The sequence below is a fragment of the Oculina patagonica genome, chromosome 1 (assembly GCF_052425735.1).
Source record: "Oculina patagonica isolate OP01 chromosome 1, crgOcupat, whole genome shotgun sequence".
Classification (NCBI taxonomy): domain Eukaryota; kingdom Metazoa; phylum Cnidaria; class Anthozoa; order Scleractinia; family Oculinidae; genus Oculina; species Oculina patagonica.
Window position 1 is genome coordinate 1,320,105 of NC_135758.1, and position 18,949 is coordinate 1,339,053.

The 18,949-nt window shown below is 36.7% G+C and overlaps 1 protein-coding gene across 3 annotated transcripts in view; it reads right to left on the reverse strand.

The window, feature by feature from the left end:
* Nucleotides 1–18,949, reverse strand: part of LOC144648698 (uncharacterized) — a 197,111-nt gene that overhangs the window by 149,066 nt on the left and 29,096 nt on the right. Inside the window, exons 18-22 of one of the 3 annotated variants that reach the window (XM_078508382.1) lie at nt 17,730–18,492; nt 14,694–14,788; nt 13,468–13,568; nt 12,239–12,625; nt 8,933–10,594 (exon numbers count right to left, since the gene is read on the reverse strand). The exons of the other annotated variants lie outside the window; for them this stretch is intronic. Coding sequence (XP_078364508.1) covers nt 10,267–10,594; nt 12,239–12,625; nt 13,468–13,568; nt 14,694–14,788; nt 17,730–18,492 — 1,674 coding nt within the window. The 3' untranslated portion in view covers nt 8,933–10,266. Of the gene's footprint in view, nt 1–8,932; nt 10,595–12,238; nt 12,626–13,467; nt 13,569–14,693; nt 14,789–17,729; nt 18,493–18,949 lie in introns of those variants that run through there. 3 annotated transcript variants of the gene reach the window in all.

The window sequence follows — 18,949 nt, forward strand, 5'->3', positions numbered from 1 at the left end:
TCTGTAATAGTGGTCTGCCCGATCTGGCTTGTTAAATAGATTTCGCTCTTTTCTAGTGTGTTGCAAGACTTTCATGTACTTATACTAAAAACACAATTCACTTGACCGGATCATTAATTTTTTTCGAGTTTTTAAGGATTTTCGGTTCACTCGAACGAGCACTTGTAACGACCACTGTCAAGGCTTAAATTTACCACAACTTTGAAAATTAATTAAAAAAGAACTAACAACTTCTGTACCAAACAAACACCACAGCCTGTTAAATTATGTCTTTTTAATTTATCACACCAACTTTCACGAACATTGAGCTCGAATCAAGCTAGCAGCAAAACATTAACGACACCCCTATCACACACCTTGATGAAACAGTTGAAAACGGCTCAGATTCAAACTTTATTTTTGAAAAAGTGAGGCGGTCTACTTCAATCAAACCAACGCAGCCGAAAAGTAGATGTAATAGAAAATGTTCCTATCGAAAAAAACCTTTTGGTATCGTCTTAATGAAATATTTACAGCTGTGTAAACTTGCCCAATTTCGAAGATCTTCATGTTTGCAGCCATTTTGAGGGACTCGTCAGGACGAGGAGTTTCATCAACTGGCCTCGCAGACATACCTAACACCATCAGAAATAAACCAAGATTAGATATAAATGCATTGCAGTTCAACTGAAAGAGAATAAATCGTGTTTAAAAATGGAAGCTCGACTTACATTTCAACGATTTCTACGGGCGTAAGGTCATTCTTGTTCGAATTTCGCTTGATGATTCCACAACAAATAACAATATTTGACACGCAGACTTTGACTGATTGTAGCGTTTGAATCAGTTAAAGGTAGTAACCTCGTGCTTTCCCTTCTTTACCAGCGTACAGCGAAGTTGTTTTCACGACAAAACAGCAAGCATCAGGTAAAGAAGACCAAACTGACATGTTTATCGATTGGTCGGTTATATACTTCATGTATGGAGTACCGTTGTGTACCGTATGTGTACCGTATAGTGCCTCATACATGAAGTAGTGACCGACAGGCCGTTTCTTTAGCTGTTTCTTCAATGTTCAACGTTTTGCGATGGAAAATCTTTGCTGTACGCCAGTAAGGAAGGAAAAGCACGAAGTTACTGCCTTGAGCTGATTCATAGGCTACATTAAGTCGAAGTTTGTATGTCAAATATTGTTATTTCTAGTGGAATCATCGAGCGAAATTCCAATAGTAACAACCGTACGTCCGGATCCGTAACAGTCAAAATGTAAGTCGAGCTTCCATTTTTAAACACGATTTATTCTCTTTCAGTTGAACTACACTGCATTTATATCTAATCTTTGTTTATTTCTGAAGGTGTGAGGTATGTCTGCGAGGCCAGTTGATGAAACTCCTCGTCCTGACGAGTCCCTCAAAATGGCTGCAAACATGAAGATCTTCGAAATTGGGCAAGTTTACACAGCTGTAAATATTTCATTAAGACGATACCAAAAGGTTTTTTTCGATAGGAACATTTTCTATTACATCTACTTTTCGGCTGCGTTAGTTTGATTGAAGTAGACCGCCTCACTTTTTCAAAAATAGGTCACCAAGGGTGACATGAGTCTAATGCCGTATGGCATAGTGATACAGATTGCGCGGTTTTCGTAAGCCGGTTAAAATTGGTTAGAGGTTTGTGTTCGGGAGTTTAATTTAAAATGCTTATAGCAAGCTAGGGGCATCGTGGATGATTATGGATGAAAACGAAACAGTCATAAATGTTATATGCTTCACAAAATTTAAAGTATGAACAGGAGTTGATGTTACTTCTTCCGTATTGTCCGTAAAAGCAGAAAAGATTAAACATTTGGACAAGATTGCGTGACGATTTACAAAAAGCATGTTCATTACAACAAGGGTTGAAGAACTTCACATCGTTTTCTTTCAGACTTTTCACCATTTTGATGATGACTCTTGAAACAGATTTTGCAATAAAAGCACTTGAAATAGTGACTGTTACTCCATTGTACTGTAAGCACTAAGTGACAGATTTTCCTAAAAACGGGTGTAAATGCTCACGTCAATATAATGATGACCTTTTGAACGCTGGAAACTAGGCAATTATTATCGAGCTACCATACACAGGAGCGAAGACTGTTTATCATGATGTACAAATTTCGCGAATCATCACTTCCATATCAATGTAACCATTATGATTTTTCTAGCTGTAAGAAGAACTTAAGATCTCTGAGAGTCGTAAAAGCATGAAATTCGATTTCAGTGTATGGCAAAGGCCGGGACAGTGTAATACTGTAAAGTGGCCAAACAAACGCATTTTGATTTAGTCGCGTAACTTGATTTACATTTATCCATGTACATCTTTTATTTTTGAAGGTTTTTGTTTGCACTGTAAAGAAAAAAATGGTCAAAATTCGAATGACTTAAATACAAAATACGAGGTAAAGTTTTCTATTTTTTAAAACAAAATAAATATTTGGTCGCATTGTGTAAATAAACGCGAGTCGCCGTCGAAATATTTTTTCTCAAAGACGTCTTGCTTTTTAAGCAAGACGAAAACACAAGTGCTTAACTGAACTGAAAACGAAGATTTATTTTCACAAAAAGCTTACAAATGTCTTAACTGGAAAATTATTACGTCCTGTTCAAGTGTTGAATAATCGTGACTTGAGAAAGAACTTTTAATTATGCGTGGGAACACGTGTCGCTGATTGGCTGTTTTTAATTGAAACTAATCGTGCGTGTCCGTACGGAGTCCGTTCTTGCAGCTGATCATTGTTTTCTACATTACAGCGAACGATTATCGATCCCGAACCATTCCCTTGGGATTGCTAACAGCTTTTTTCATATAACAAAGAGTCTAATGCGCATGCGCAAAGCGCACGCAAGCATTAGACTCAAAAATAAAGTTTGAATCTGAGCCGTTTTCAACTGTTTCATCAAGGTGTGTGATAGGGGTGTCATTAATGTTTTGCTGCTAGCTTGATTCGAGCTCAATGTTCGTGAAAGTTGGTGTGATAAATTAAAAAGACATAATTTAACAGGCTGCAGTGTTTGTTTGGTACAGAAGTTGTTAGTTATTTTTTAATTAATTTTCAAAGTTGTGGTAAATTTAAGCCTTGACAGTGGTCGTTACAAGTGCTCGTTCGGGTGAACCGAAAATCCTTAAAAACTCGAAAAAAATTAATGATCCGGTCAAGTGAATTGTGTTTTTAGTATAAGTACATGAAAGTCTTGCAACACACTTGAAAAGAGCGAAATCTATTGAACAAGCCAGATCGGGCAGACCACTATTACAGATACAGCCTCTTAAGTTGTAACTAGTTAAAATGTCTCATGGAATGAAACGACTCTCGGGATCTATACCCTGAAAAAGTGTCCCGCTAGATAGAGTATTCGAGCATAATTAGCCTGAGTGAGTAAAAGACTACACGCTTAATCACAGTGGACCCACAGTGAAGCCACAGGCCGTTAGACAAGTGGTTTCATGGTTTATATTCTCGTCGACCATAACTTTCGACCAATCATCGCGCAAGAATTCTCTCAGTTCTTGTCTAAAATGTTCTATCCTTTTTTGGCATTTCTGGTAGCTTTTCTGTAATATTACCTGCTTTGTGGTTGACACGGTCAGGTGACCGGCAAGGTTTTACAAAGCGAATATTTCAGATAAACTTCATGGATGGGTAGGTGGGAAAGTAGGGATTGATTGGTGGGTGGGTCATTGTTCGGTTATGTGGCTTTTTCAGAAAGGGCAAGTAAGATTTTATCACTGGAACCTGTTACACTTGTGTAACTCGTTATTTCATTGCTCGATTATATCTTACGTTATCGCACGGTTATGTGTAACGCGCATTGACTGTTGCCCTTGCAAAAAGGGCTATTGATTGATGAGTCATTTTTCCAACATGTACGTATTGCGTACCTATTTTTTGTATTTCTTGTAATCTTTGGACTTGAACGGTCTGTTCACGAAATCAGCTAAAAAGCTGGTTATTAAACCTATAGACACAATCGATAAATCTAGATAATTTTCAGATTCTTGATATTATTAGGCATTTTCCTCAGTATCGCCCTTGTTATTGCTTAATTAATAATCTATCTCCCTAATGTCTATAAATGAATGTCGCTACTACGGTACTCGATTTTTTTTATATTTTTGCATTGCTTTGCACGTATCAAGCGCTATAAAATGCTTGATTGTGGTAAATTTCATAGTTCGCCGTGATCTCAGTTTAGTAGCATGAAATATGACAGCGTTCTGAATACTGCTGGCATCAGCAATGTCGAAAGAGTACTGTATGATAACAAATATTATAAAGAAAGATTTCATAACAATTTCATAACAAAATGTTCTAAACAATAAAAAGGGTCTGTTTGCGTCAGAAGGTCAAAAGATGGTAAAGTATGTTTTGTGCGTCAAAAGTTAATAATATTTCGTAACTTATATGCAAGTATGCTAGAGTACTGCTTAAGACTACAAATAACATTTGACGGTATATAGCTTCGCAATAAAATGCTTGAATGTGAACAGGTTTGTGGTAAATTTCACAGGTCACCGTGATCTCAGTTTAGATGCATCAAATATGACAAGCGTCCTAAATACTGCTGAGATCAGCAATATCGATAGCAAAATAAAATAAAGTAATGCTGCGCTTACAAAATCTTAGAACAGTTAAGAAAACATTTGCTGGTTAGTAATCTATGTAATAGTGATTTAAAACCGTTCCATAACAGACAGAAAGAATTTGTTTGAGCCAGAAGGCCTTTTGTATAAACCCCGACTGAGTGATCGAATTAATAAAGGTTTGGTACCGGAAATTCTAGACAAGTCATCCGTAAACAGCGCGTGCCAAAGCACTCGTGCCATGGCATCGTAACTCACAATAAAATAGTGCAGAAAGGTCCAGAAAGACCAATATCGCAATTGACATTTCTGCGTTTTCATATTTTCTGCACCAAGTGTTTTCAAATAGTCCGGCGGCTGAGCTCGAAATTTTAGTTGAATTGTGCACTTTTTGATACAAGCATGAAACTTGGCACAATGAAAGTGGTCACCAACAGAAATTTTTTCAGATATAGTGCCAAGCCCGAAAAACTCCGGTTTCCATGGAAACCTTAATTTATTAACCCTATTCAGACCGGGCTTTTTTGGATCTTTTCAGACCTCCATAACGTCCAGAATATTTAAGCAATCACAATGAAACTTAGGGAATATATAGTATGTCCAAACAACTATCTTTTGGTATACGTCACGTGGGAAGATGACGTCACATCACGTGACAATTACATCATAATGTCAAAAAAGCCGCCATTTTGGATCCGCCATCTTAGATTTCGAATTTTTTCCAAAACGTCATAAAACCGCCCAAAATTACTGCAAAGTACTCAAAATCAATAAACCTGTGCTTAAAACCCTTAAAAAGATGAAAATAATTGCATTAAAATTATTTTTTATTAAAAGAAACACGAAAATTAAAAAATTGAGAAAACATGCCTGTCAAAATACCGTTGCCATGGTTACGTCAAGTTCCTGACACAACAACTTATCCTACCAAAGTATTTTCAGATAAATTTTAGATAAATTCGCAAAGTTTGGTAGTGTTTGGTTGAATCTTGAAAAAGTTATAAGCGTTCAAAGGCAGCGCGGGCACTTTCCGCCCCTCCCGGTCCGGATAGGGTTAAAATCAATGAAATTTCGTGAAATATTTGTTTGTCCTAGTTTATAGACAAATACTATTATGCTAGGTAGTGATACCAAGTCGAACGTACAAAATTAAGAATGAAATGCTGTTATTTAGACTGTTCACAGCCCTATATTTTCCTATTTTTCTTCTGTTAGCGAACGGTTCACCCATCGAGAGACCTGGACGCTAGCGCAAAACGAAAGATGCGAGGGAGCAGAGGGCGGGGAACGAAAAATCTTTTCCCATACAATAATTTCCTATTTAATTATTGGTATCAAACAGATGATAAAAAATAACAATTGTAAGCCTAATTAAAAGCATTCATATCTGTATTTATGAATAAAAATCAACAATAAAAAGTACAAGAAGAAATACTTCGTGGGGAAGGGGCAGGGGGGCCTCTCGGCTGAAAATTGCATTGCTGTTTACTGGCTGAAAATAGGAAATTGGCGTTGGCACTAGTTCAAGAATTGATTAGTATGCGAATGTTTGTAATCCTGCAAAGTTTGGTGCTTGTATCAAAAATCGCACAATTCAGGAGCTTAGCCGCCGGACTAAAAGCGAAAACATTCAGGAGGAAACTGACACGCTAGATTTGCATGTTCAGCGTACTCCTTTATTTCTGCAGAAATAAGTTGAAGATGATCTTCAGATAGATTTTACACCTTGCGCAATAGACAGTTTTTAAGTTTGCCAAATAATTCCGTTCAAAAACTAGGATGCGAACACTTAGCGGAGGAAGATTAACTTAGCGAACATATAATTTGCCTTACCAGATTAATTTAAGCAACATGCAATTTCAGCCCACTTTCATCTTATTCAAGCGTAAAAATATCTATAAATAACATTTTAAAATTGATCCCATCGGCGATCGATGTTCCTTAGTGTAAACTTACTCTGTACTATTGAAATAGAATGTCAAATCTGTTATAACTTCGTATTCCTAGAGATTGCATATCCCTGGCCGTCTTACGGATAGCGATAGAATGTACTCGACTTGACATGTCAGCGCACATATTCACATTATGTCGGCTGCCGTTATTCCTCAAACTGGTTAGTGTTAAGACTCGGAGGCAAACTGATTATAATATGCCAAGTGCAACAGTTTTAATGAGAGCCTGAATTATAACTCCCATTTATGTGTGTGAATTTACCCATTACTATTATGCAATGTTCACTGACTTCAGTCTGCATGATGCAGTTAATGTTGAGCACATATTGCATTAGTGTGGCTAGCTGTTTTATTTGCATTTCTTTTACATGAACGCATTTTCATACCGGTTATACTGGTTGTTATAAACAGTAGGGAAGTGTAAACTTACTCTGTAACAGCTTTTTACTATTAAATATTTTGAATCCATAAAAATTTAATGCAACACTCATCCTTAAGACATCAAACTTTTGTGACTTCGTATTCCTAGAGATTACATATCCCTAGCCGTCTTACGGATAGCGATGGAATGTACTCGACTTGAATCCATGTCCGCGCACATATTCGCATTATGTGCTGCCGTTGTTCCTCAAACTGATCAGTGTGTAAGACTCGGAGGCGAACTTATCATGATATGCCAAGTGTAACGGTTTTAATTTGAACCTTAATTTTAACTCGATCATATTTGTGTGTGAATTATTTGAATTAACCAGCTATTACTATTATGTAATCTTCACTGCTGCATGATGCATTTAATATTGAGCACTTACTGCATAGTGTGGCTAACTGTTTTATTTATGTTTCGTATACATAAAGTAACGCGTTTTCATAGCCCGGTATTTCTATCACATATTTCGTATTTTACGTTTCAAAAAAGATCACGGTAACCTATGAAATGTACCGCAATCAAGCATTCACTGACATTAAGGCCACTGAGTACTGTGGCATATTTGTATGTAAGCCACAAACCTCAATACACTAAGCCAAGATCTGAAACAGGCATGAGTCCAGGGTTTTCAGTAATTATAAAGGTAACGACTCTCTTTGAAAGTTATCTACTTTTTGGAAGAAATTAGCAAGCAATATGACATCTCACCGACTACAAAATGTTTGAACCGTTTAAAGTAATTGGTCTTCTTGAACAAGAACACTCTGATAGTGAATGTCCACTCCATGTGCAAGAAGTTAATAAAATGCTTAATTGTGGATAAGTCACCGTCGTCTCAGTTTAGAGGCATGACACGCGTCCTGAATACTGCTGGTATCAGCAATGTCAATAGGGTACTGTATGATAACAAATAATATAAAGAAAGATTTCATGACAATTTCATGACAAAAAGTTCTATACATTAAAAAGAGTTTGTTTGCGTCAGATAGCCTTTGGTGTTAACCCAGACTGAGTGATCAATTTAACAAAGGTTTAGGGCAGGAAGTTGCATTTTTTGTAGACTAGTCATCCATATACTGTGCCTATCAAAGCATTCGTGCATCGTATCCCATAATAAAAGAATACAGAAAGACCTATTCTCCGCACCAAGTTTGTTCAAAGCAAAAATATTCCAGACGGGGAACGTACGCGCTATACTTGCCTAAGGTGACGTAGCGCGTTCTTTTTCTTCTTTAATTTCTGCAGAAATAAGATCAAGATTATCTTCAGATAGATTTCACACCGTGTGCAATAGACAGCACTTAGCGCTCGCTCAAATCGCCTTGTGATACAGCTAAAGCGGAAATGAGTGCTATATTTTTTATATAACTCTGTCGTTATAAAAGCTTTCTTTAATAGTAGCAATAATAATGGTCAATGGTCCACTGTGATTAAGCGTGTAGTCTTTTATATTTCACTCAGGCTAATGATGCTCGAATCCTCGATCTAGCGGACACTTTTTCAGGGTACAGACCCCCGGGGGCGTGTTCCTTTCCATTAGACATTTTAATTAGTTACAACTTAATACTCGGTTGCAGTAATTTTTTACGAGATAAAACAGTCCAGTAAACTGCATTTACAATATTCCGTTATTGTGTGCCAGTGAAGTCACAGTGGTTTTTGGTGAAATGTAAAGGTCTCGCGCGTTGAAATGTGAAAAACGCTTGTTATACGCTCAGTTTACCGCCATATAGCCAATACTAGCCGACGAGAGGGAGGGATTTGAAGCTCAATTTGCCTATAAAGAGCTTCTTTTTATAAGAACTGTGATAATTGTCACGCTGTTGTAAACAATGTATACAAATGATAAGAAAGATGTATTTTCTCACTGACGGGGAAAGAACCCATTATCTTAAACAAACGGTCAGATACTGTAATCAGCTGCAGGGACTTTAGGCGAGCTAGGCCATTTTTTTTAACATTTTAATGGTGCTACTCAATTTAAAAAAAATCTTATCTATAGCTACGAATAGTAGATTTTACATCTAAAGTTAATTGTCTTTAAAAGATCTAAATCAGGTTAACTGCGGAGTACACGTAAAAGAACCAACCACTTGCAAAATACTGCAGATACTCTCGAAGACAGTGCATTTTGTTAAAAAAGCATGCTCTAGTTGGAAGAATAAACAAGCAAGTTACATTCTGACCCTCTTCCTTTCAAAAATGTTGCCTATATGTAATCCTAAAATTTAGGCAAAATTGATCAAGATGAGTGGGGCGCAAGGTATCATTGTTGTAGTAATTGTCGTCTTTACAAAGAGTGTCCAAACTCGTTTTGCAAATGATTGGTGGTTATATATAAAATATGACATTAGTATAGACATGTATATGTTCTATATGACATATAGTTTATCAAGTTAGATAATATGCTAGATTTACCTTACATTTTTGGCAAACGTAGCAAAAACTCTTGTTATAGTATTCTTATTCCGTCTTGGACGTCTAGTTTCTAATTGAAAAGCTATTTCAGATATAAGAAAAGTGCGTATTGCTGGTGTCAATATCACCTACCTCCCCTAAACCTATGAAGAGTAACTATAAACTCATCTGCGCTACTAACATTCTCTGCGCCATTTATTAGATCTACATTTTAGTTAAAAAAAATCAGTTCAAAGTAATAAAACAGGGACTGTCTCCTTTGGGGGGTGGGGGGATGGCTACTCCATGATTTGGCTTTAACGGGAAGGTGCCACTTGACAGGGTAACATTAACATAATTAACATGCGCCGGTTTCTTAAACAAGGCAACATTTCATGTTGGCACTGACGCCAAGTGGATTTACGCTACAACAATGCCGGTGGGATAGTTTTCACGCACAATGGTAAATGTGTTAATTAACTTTCGGAGGTACATCCAAAGTCGTACTCCTGCGACGGTACTACGGTTGTGGGTTTTCATTCTAGTAATATAATACACATCAAACGTAATGTGCATTACGTAGCTTTTCCATTATTTGTTTAAAGCGGAGAATTTTGCCAATAAGTTGAAATCCGACTAAACTTGCACGTCAATACATGGCTGTCATGGCAACGTCCAAAAACATGGACACACAGTTGACACATCACACTTCCTGCAAAGGATGAATACATAGCTAAAAGGGTTTGAGCATCCCAGAAAAAATTGCGAAGAAACCTAAAGAGGAATGAGATTTACACATGCCTCGTTCTTTTTGTTGTTCTGACCCTTTGAATCACCGCTATCGGGTCTTTGGTGCATTTGACAGCAGCAACCTCACTGTAAGACCTCTGTTCAGGCTTCTGGAAACTTCGGACCACTATTGAGTTGTTGGTAGATAGATTCAGCGACTCCAAGGTTGATTGGTTGGTAAATAGATGTAGCTACTCCCTCACTGCTCTTCTCTGCTGAAGCTTCTGAAAACTTAAGGATCGCTGTTGGCTGGTTGGTAGATATAGGTGGGTCATTAATTGCCGCGTAATAGTGCTCCTCGGGCCTTTGGGCAGTAACATTACCGGCAACAGCAACATTACCAGAACCGATGTAGTAGGCATTGTTGAGGTAAGCGCCGTTATTGTAATTATTGTCCTCCTCCTTTTTCTTTGCACTTTGCTCATTGACTCTTAGGGTAGAAAAGCAAATATATTAACGTAATGACAAGTCTATATCTTTTTTATTACAATTTGTATCGCCCTAATGGTCATTTATTACCTGGAACATGACAATGAAGCAGAAAACTTTGAGAGAAGAGTGGCAACAACAAAAATATTATCCACAACGATGGTGATGGTGATGACACTGATTGTTTTCAGAATATAACTTCAGAATATCTCAGATTAAAAACCTTGAACGAGAGACTTTGTAGATAAGAGAGCATACAACATGGCGATGATCACGCCACTCTAGCATGGTGCAGCAAATTTTTACTTTGGTCGATCAATGAAAGTAATTTCGGGGGGTCCTTCTTAACTACCAATTTGTTGCTAAGAAATATTTTTGACCATCAAATTTGGGAAACCGAACCCCCTATGGATGAGATTTTTTGCACAACTTAGTTCTATTGAAGAGTCCTTCAAAAGTTCTAAAACACGGCCGTATTTGACAAGTCACGTAACCAGAATAGAAAAAACCCTAAAACTGAAAGGGCGTTTAGATGTTAGAATTAAAATCAGTGTCAACAGATAAAGAACGTCCATGTGCTTAATGCTTCGTATGGTTTTTAGGAAATTCGCATTATTATTAAAGTTATGGCGCAATAAAGACTCATATTTTTGGACTTTCTTCAGTAGCGTTCCTTTCTTACATGTAAATGGTAATTCCATACGAAGGATTATGAAGAAAGATATGTTATCTCTAATTCTTTGAAAAAAAATCGGAACTTTACTTTTCTCTCAAAAGTTTTAGGGATTTCAAGTTCTAGCGCGCGGTTTAGGACTAGTTAAGCGTGTGCAATATCAATTTTTTTCAATTCAGTTGTCCTCCCCGCCAAAAATTCACCGTTCAGCTTTGCTGAACGCTTCAAAATAGCTTGCCACCAAGAACCATCTTGAGAAAGTCCTTAGCAACTGCTCTAGATCTGTAGTTAAGAAGGACCTCCCTTAAACTTCTTCAATTTTTTACTGTCGTAGTAGCGTTCCTCCTTGAAAACGCTCAGGCTGATGGAAGTTCATTTGTTTTGGATCTTTAAATTAAAATTAAGGATTATGATGTAACTTGAAGAGCCAGCGCACCTCCAAGGTCGTACAACACTGCTCATTCACTTAGGAAAGTCACATTGCTCGCCAACAGCCCAGGGAAATGCGCTCAACAATTAATGGGAATAATTGATCTTAAATACTCTTAAATACAGTCTAATGTAATCCTTGGAACACTTTTTTCACTGCGACAACGGAACGGAATGCTTTGCAACTCAGTTGTTTTTCGTTATTCAGAACCGACGTTTTTGCTATTCAGTGCTTCTTCTCAGATTCTTCGTTGTTTAATGCTACTTTTTGGGAAACAAGAAGATAAACTTTACGCTCATGACCGTTGGCCATTGTTCTCATTAACACACTATCTATTCTCCTGTTAAACAGACAATATTATTTCGTCAAAGAAGGCAAAACAGAGAGATAGATTGACAATGCTGATGTCCATTTATAGCAGTACAAGTGAAGGTTTCAAACTAAGTCTATAAAGCCAATTTAGCTAACTGTTGTTTCACAATGTCATGTGAATCGATCATGAACTGATGGATTGCAGATCGTATGAGTTCTGTTTCTCTTACCTGCTACTTTTCTTGTATCCCAACACAAATAGACCGATAAGAACCAATAATAAAGCACCACCCACAGATGCTCCGATGATAACACTCGTTGGTTTTGTTTGCCCATCATTTCCTTCATCAGCTGTTGGAGTATCTGTCAATGGAAAAGGCTGAACGCTTGAGATTGTACCGCCAATCGATCCTTCAATACTCGACACATCACTCTCCACGATGTCTATTAGGACGTCTTTGTCGACGATTTTTTCTGAAAACCCTTGAGGAAGTTGTAAGTAAAAAGCTAACAAGGTTATTAAAGGATCATCAGGTGACTGCTTTGGATAACCTGAGAGGATGTGAACCATATCGCTTGTAAATACTTTGTTGTTAGACGACCGCCTTCGACGGGAACTGCAAAAGGTACATAAAGGTAAATAAATAAGTAAATAAATAAATAAATAAATAAATAAATAAATAAATAAATAAATAGGTAAAGTAAGTAAGTAAGTAAGTAAGTAAGTAAGCAAGCAAGTAAGTTAATGAATGCTTCAATGAATGAATGTTTGAATGAATGAATGAATGAATGAATGAATGAATGAATGAATGAATGAATGAATGAATGAATGAATGAATGAATGAATGAATGAATGAATGAAGGAAGGAAGAAAGGAAGGAAGGAAGGAAGGAAGGAAGGAAGGAAGGAAGGATCGAACGGACGGACTGACGAACGGACGGATAGATGGATGAATCAATGAATGACTGGTGAAATAAAAAATAATCGTTTAACAAAAAAATATCGACACGGAAGTAACCTAATGCATAAGTATTGGGATACCCCGGAAGTATACTATTGCTCTTTATGAGCAGAACCGCTCATATAGAGTGTCTCAAGCCTTTTTAATGGGGTTTTAAATTCTTTTTAGTTTTAAAGATAATTTTTTCCAAACAAGTAAACAAATACATGTAGATCGCACGTGTAATGCCATTGCAAAAAACAAAAACAATAACAAAAAAATGGATGGTCAACTTAACCATTGTTAGCAGTGATCATGCGTCATCACTATGGAACTTTCAAGTCGAAGGTTAGATGTTTTTCCCAAGTGGGAATACTTGAGCATGCATAGAAAGAAGTCTATTCGCTTTGGCTAACAGTACGAGAGTAATCTTTTTAAGTCATGCAAAGCAATTTTTTTTTTGAGAAATCGTACTGTTGTGTTTGTGGTTCATGTTTTGTATTTTGTTGATGGTTTTACCTTGTTGGAGGAAATTGACATCTGGTTCTGTCAGCAGCGCAGAAATCTGTAGCCGTCCTTGCAACTTCTCTTTTAAAGTCACTTTCCATTTGTTTGTTCCACTAATCAAGGACAAGAAAACAATGAAACAAAAAACAAAAATAAAACGGTCGTATTAAGAAAAAATATTCTATTGGAACGTGCTTCAAATTGATTTTTTTTTTTTTGCAAAAGGTGAACGCAACCACATAATCATTGGGCGATAAATAAAAGTTATATAAAAACAATACATGAAACAGATAATAATTAACAATTATTCACCGAAGAAGAAGTGAATAGTGGTGAATATTTATATTTATTAATATAGTACTTTGCTAATCACCCCCGAGTTAGCCAATCGGAGCGCGCAAAAAGTACTATTCAGTGCACGGTATACAGAAATACGAAAAATTTAACAGGAAACCCTTGGCCAAATTGCAGCAATTCTCAAATATGTTCATAATAACAGGTGGTCGGAGAAAAGCACTATATGTAACAATAATATCCTGTGAAATCGCGCGGATTATCGTTTGATACTTAGCCGAAGAGCCCGTAAGCCGAGTTTACTAACATCAGACGATCGTCGTCCGCAAAACAAATATGTTACAAAATCAAAACAGTAAACAAGTTACAAAAAGTTAGGGAGTCAATTACATAGAAACAGGACACTTACCGTATTTAATCGAATAAGCGCCGCGGCGCTAATTAAATTTTTCGCGCCTCAACTGCGGCGCTTATTCGAGGGCGGCGCTTATTTAAAAATTGGACGCCACAAAAAAATCTAATATTTTACAGTAATTGAAAATAGCGTCTTTTGATTGTCAGTCTTCGTCTTTTGCTGAAGAGAGTAGTGGCGCAAGCTGTCCTGGCAAAGTTCGCAGCCTTCACAACATTTACAGAACTACGTAGTGTAAGAATGTTGGATAGAAAAACTAATGGGCGAGCGGTAAAACAATAACGTTGAACTGTAAAAAATTGCTTTGATGGAAAGAAATGTCTAATGAGTTGCTCTGTAGTGCTATTTTTAGTTTTACGGAATTCCTCAAGTAAGCGCCGCATCGCGACTGCGGCGCTTATTCGGGAGCGGTGCTTATTAACATTTTTGTCCCAAATACGGGCTTATTCGAGGGCGGCGCTTATTCGGGGCGGCGCTTTTTCGAGTAAATACGGTATTACAGATAAATATAAAATAATAACTGAAAAAGTACCTTTTTGATATCCAGGTCCCGAACTTTCAACATGACTGATTCTTGTTTTTCCTTCAATGATGGTGTTTTTGGAGTAGGAGTGGATATGGATATATCTGGTTTGAAAGTATTGGTGGAAGGAGATTTGTTAAAAAAAATAGGAAAGAGTGAGTTAATTTAAACAAGAATATAAAACGACAGTGATGATACTAAACAAATAGCAGGATGAAATGGCTTATTATGATACTACAATTAAATTTTTACCTTGTAAGATGAACATTATAGAAAAGTATCTCACGAAACATTTCCCCAAAATAAATGCAAGAAACATTTGTTTGAAACTTGAAACTATGTAGTTAGCAAACACATTTACCCTTTTCATCCAAATGTATATTCGTAACCTCCGAATGTTGAGTATCTGACTTTTTTCTCCTTAAATTAATATAACAGCGTCCGATTAAATGAACTTTAATTAATGTAGATTACATGATTATCATCCCCGAGATCCCAGTTTGGAAATTTGATGTTATCCCATATATTGCTCTATGTGCTCTTAAGTTAGACTAGTGTGAATATAATAATAATAATAATAATAATAATAATAATAATAATAATAATAATAATAATAATAATAATAATAATAATAATAATAATAATAATAATAATAATAATAAAGACTTTATTTAACGAGGGTAACATAATTTACTGGTGGCCCAGTAGTTTGCAATATGGCCCTCCCTAATTAATTACATAATACATACTTAACTACATATTATAAACCTAACTACATGTTATATACTTAAGACAGTGATAAAAATTTAAACTTAATTCAATACAATGAGAACTAAAAAATGTTAAAAAATGTTGCTGATTTTAAAATGTTCTATATAAACCTAACTAAATGATAAAAATTTAAACTTAATTTAATACACTAAGAGCTAAAAAGTGCTACTGATTTTAAAATGTTCTAGTCCAGCATTTTGTTTTAGTAGCGTTTGGTGTAGTTTTCCTGTAAACTGTTTGTGCGATGCAGCATTACGAATAGAGACGTCAACATTGTTCCAGAGGCGGGTTGCGCTGACTAATATCAGTCCTCTTTTGCTGATATCTCAAAAAGAGAAGGAAATTTTCAGCGGCAAATGCATCTCAACAAAAGCAACGCACTCACGAAGGCAAGAGCATTATCCATACGGTTAAAGTGCTACTATGATCATGTTTCCAAGAGTATTCTTGTTACAACAAAAATGATACAAAATTGACCATGTCGCATGTTTTATTTAATAACTCCAAAAGTATTTACAGCAATAAAGTCTCCAATATCACATTTGAAAGGGCACAAAACAAAATATGCTTTCTAAAAAAAAAAAATATAATCTCCTCTTTCAGATATGAAGCTAAGTGCATGACCACTATAAACAAACTTATTTATTTTTTATTTTTCATTTTATGAATACTTAAAACGTTTCAAAAACAAAGTTTTGAATCACAAAAAATTAGTAAAAATAAGTCACAAAATTAAGGCAAAACTGAAATAGTGCAAACACGCTTTACTATGTAAATTTTAAGGCCAAGTAAACATTTTCCGTGTTCTAAGACAAAATTGGTCCTGAAAACCGGACCAAAAAAGTCCAAACAGGGAATTAATTATTATTTTTCTTACGTAAACAGAAGGATCGCAATTCAGTTACCATGGCAACGACTGGTCAGAGCTTAAGTTAGTGCGGCTACGCACGTCTGCATAATTCCTACAAAACGAGTGTTAATCAAAGAAATCGAGCTTTACATTCCCAAATAAGACAAATTAAGGACAAATTGTTTATGATAAAGGCGAGTTTCTATACCTAAAAAAATGGTGATCCGAACGGTATTTTGTGGCATTTTGAAGAACATGTGCTCATATCGCGAACAGACCCAAACATGTGCGAAGCAAAATATAAGATTATTAACCTCAATTGTTCGCTTCGAAATTCGAGCTCACTGTCCAAATTACTTTCTTTGAGACTTGAAAAACCTTCTGGATCAACATCCTCCTCAAAAACCATCTTCACTGGCTTTTAAAAGCTGTTAAAGATCGTTAAAGTTCATTCCACTTCGCCTGCCATCTTGGTTTATAATTCTCAAACAGTCACAAAAATTCGTCATGTAAAGCACATTCAAGTGTCTTGGCCCAAAATCGCTCTGTAATTGGCTTATTCTGTCAGCTTCGCGTTCTCCAAACTTGGAGGATAAAGTAAGTAAGGCAAATTTTCTAGGAATTTTCGCGCTACCGGTCCAAAAGGACCGGTAAATGGCCGTGCGTGACAAGAAAGAGTTTTAAAAATGATTCAAAATGGCGTTTTCCGTTTTTAAATATCTACTTTACTTCCGGAGATATTTAAGTTTTAAAAAAATCATTAAATGTGGAAATTAGGGGACTGATGACGTCATGTACTCAACCCGATTTTATGTCAAGTACAAAAATTGAGTAATCTCGGTGTTTTTGTGTTCTACAGGTGACACACTTTCAGTTATATCAAAATATGTTACCATGGCAAGTCACTTTTTCCAGTCCCCACAAATTTGTCTTTAATATTTTAGAATTTTTCAATTTGGAAAGTGAAACCCGGGCAAGACGTCTGCCTAATTCATGATCATTTATATGCTTGCCAGATCACGCATGTAAAGCGTCATTGGCAGAAATTGACCAGAAAAAAGCCATTTGCATCGGGGGATATGGAATCTAGTATGTCGCCATGGTAACCAAATTGTTAAGTACGTATTGTGGAACACAAAATCAGAGACTTCTGATACAAATTGGCTGAGATATCACTTTCTTCATATTAGATCGGAATTTGGTTGAGTCTATGACGTCATTACTTTGCTTATTTGCATATTGTAAAAATTGAATATCTTTGGAAAGAAAGGAGACACTGGAGAACAGTAAACGGCATTTTTCTTCTCAAATAGGGTTCTTGTTAATATTTTAAAATGGCTACGAAAGGAAAGACGCGAATTTAATTATAGTAGCACTTTAATTTTTTTTTAATCTTAACAAAGAAGATGGATAATAAGCAATACCTGGTGAAGGTGACGAAGGCAATGAAGGATTCACAGAAGACGGGTTAAACGACGACTGCCGTGGAGAAATTGACGCCTCTTCAGTAGAAGACGTCGATGGACAGGACGGCAATGAAGGCTTGACAGTGGGTGGCTTTAACGACGAAGGACTTGACGACAACGAAGGCTTGTCAGTGGAGGGATTAAATGTCGATGCACTTGAAGACAATGAAGGATATACAAAGGACGGATTAAACGTCGATGCACTTGGAGACAAAGAAGTCTTGTCCGTGGATGGAGTAAATGTCGATGACCCTGAGGACATGGAAGGATTGTCGGTGAAAGGCGTAAACGTCGATGAACTTGTAGTGTCAGTGGAGGGATTAAATGTCGATGCACTTGAAGACAATGAAGGATTTACAAAGGACGGATTAAACGTCGATGCACTTGGAGACAAAGAAGTCTTGTCCGTGGATGGAGTAAATGTCGATGACCCTGAGGACATGGAAGGATTGTCGGTGAAAGGCGTAAACGTCGATGAACTTGTAGACAAAGAAGGCTTGACAGAAGATGGACTTAACGTTGATGTTTTTAGAGAAATGGAGGGCTTGTCAGTAAAAGATATAGACGTCGATGAAACTGGAGGCAATGAAGACGTAGATGTGGCTGCTGTGGAAAGCGTTGGAGTCGCAGTGTGCCCCTGGCAGCTTCCATTCATAATCGAGACATCATCGATGGCTAGGTCACCCGTGTATGAAGAACCTCGTATTCCTTCAAATGTCACCTAGAGAATATTAGTTTAAAGAAGTTATTGAATGAGGTTTTCTTAATATCCAGAATTTTTATAACTACAACAAAATTATTGAAAGCTATTGGTAATCACCAGGGCATATTATGCATTTGACATATACTCACTCGCTTAAACGCTCGTGTGTATACTGCAATATCAACATACCCGTGGGATATTTCACGGTATATTTCACGCTCCAAAGAGCATTAAAAAGTTATTGGATTTTAGAGACGTCAGATACGATCTGAGAGGAACCGACATCCTGAAACAGCCAAGGGTCAACACCACCACCTACGGCCTCAAATCGTGGCGTTGCCTAGCGCCAAAGCTGTGGAACTTACTTCCAGATTCGTACAGGACCAACAGATCTTTTAAGGCCTTTGAAAATAGTATAATGAAAATTGACCTTTCGGGCCTTTTAACCTAATTTTAGTAGTATCAACTCATTTAT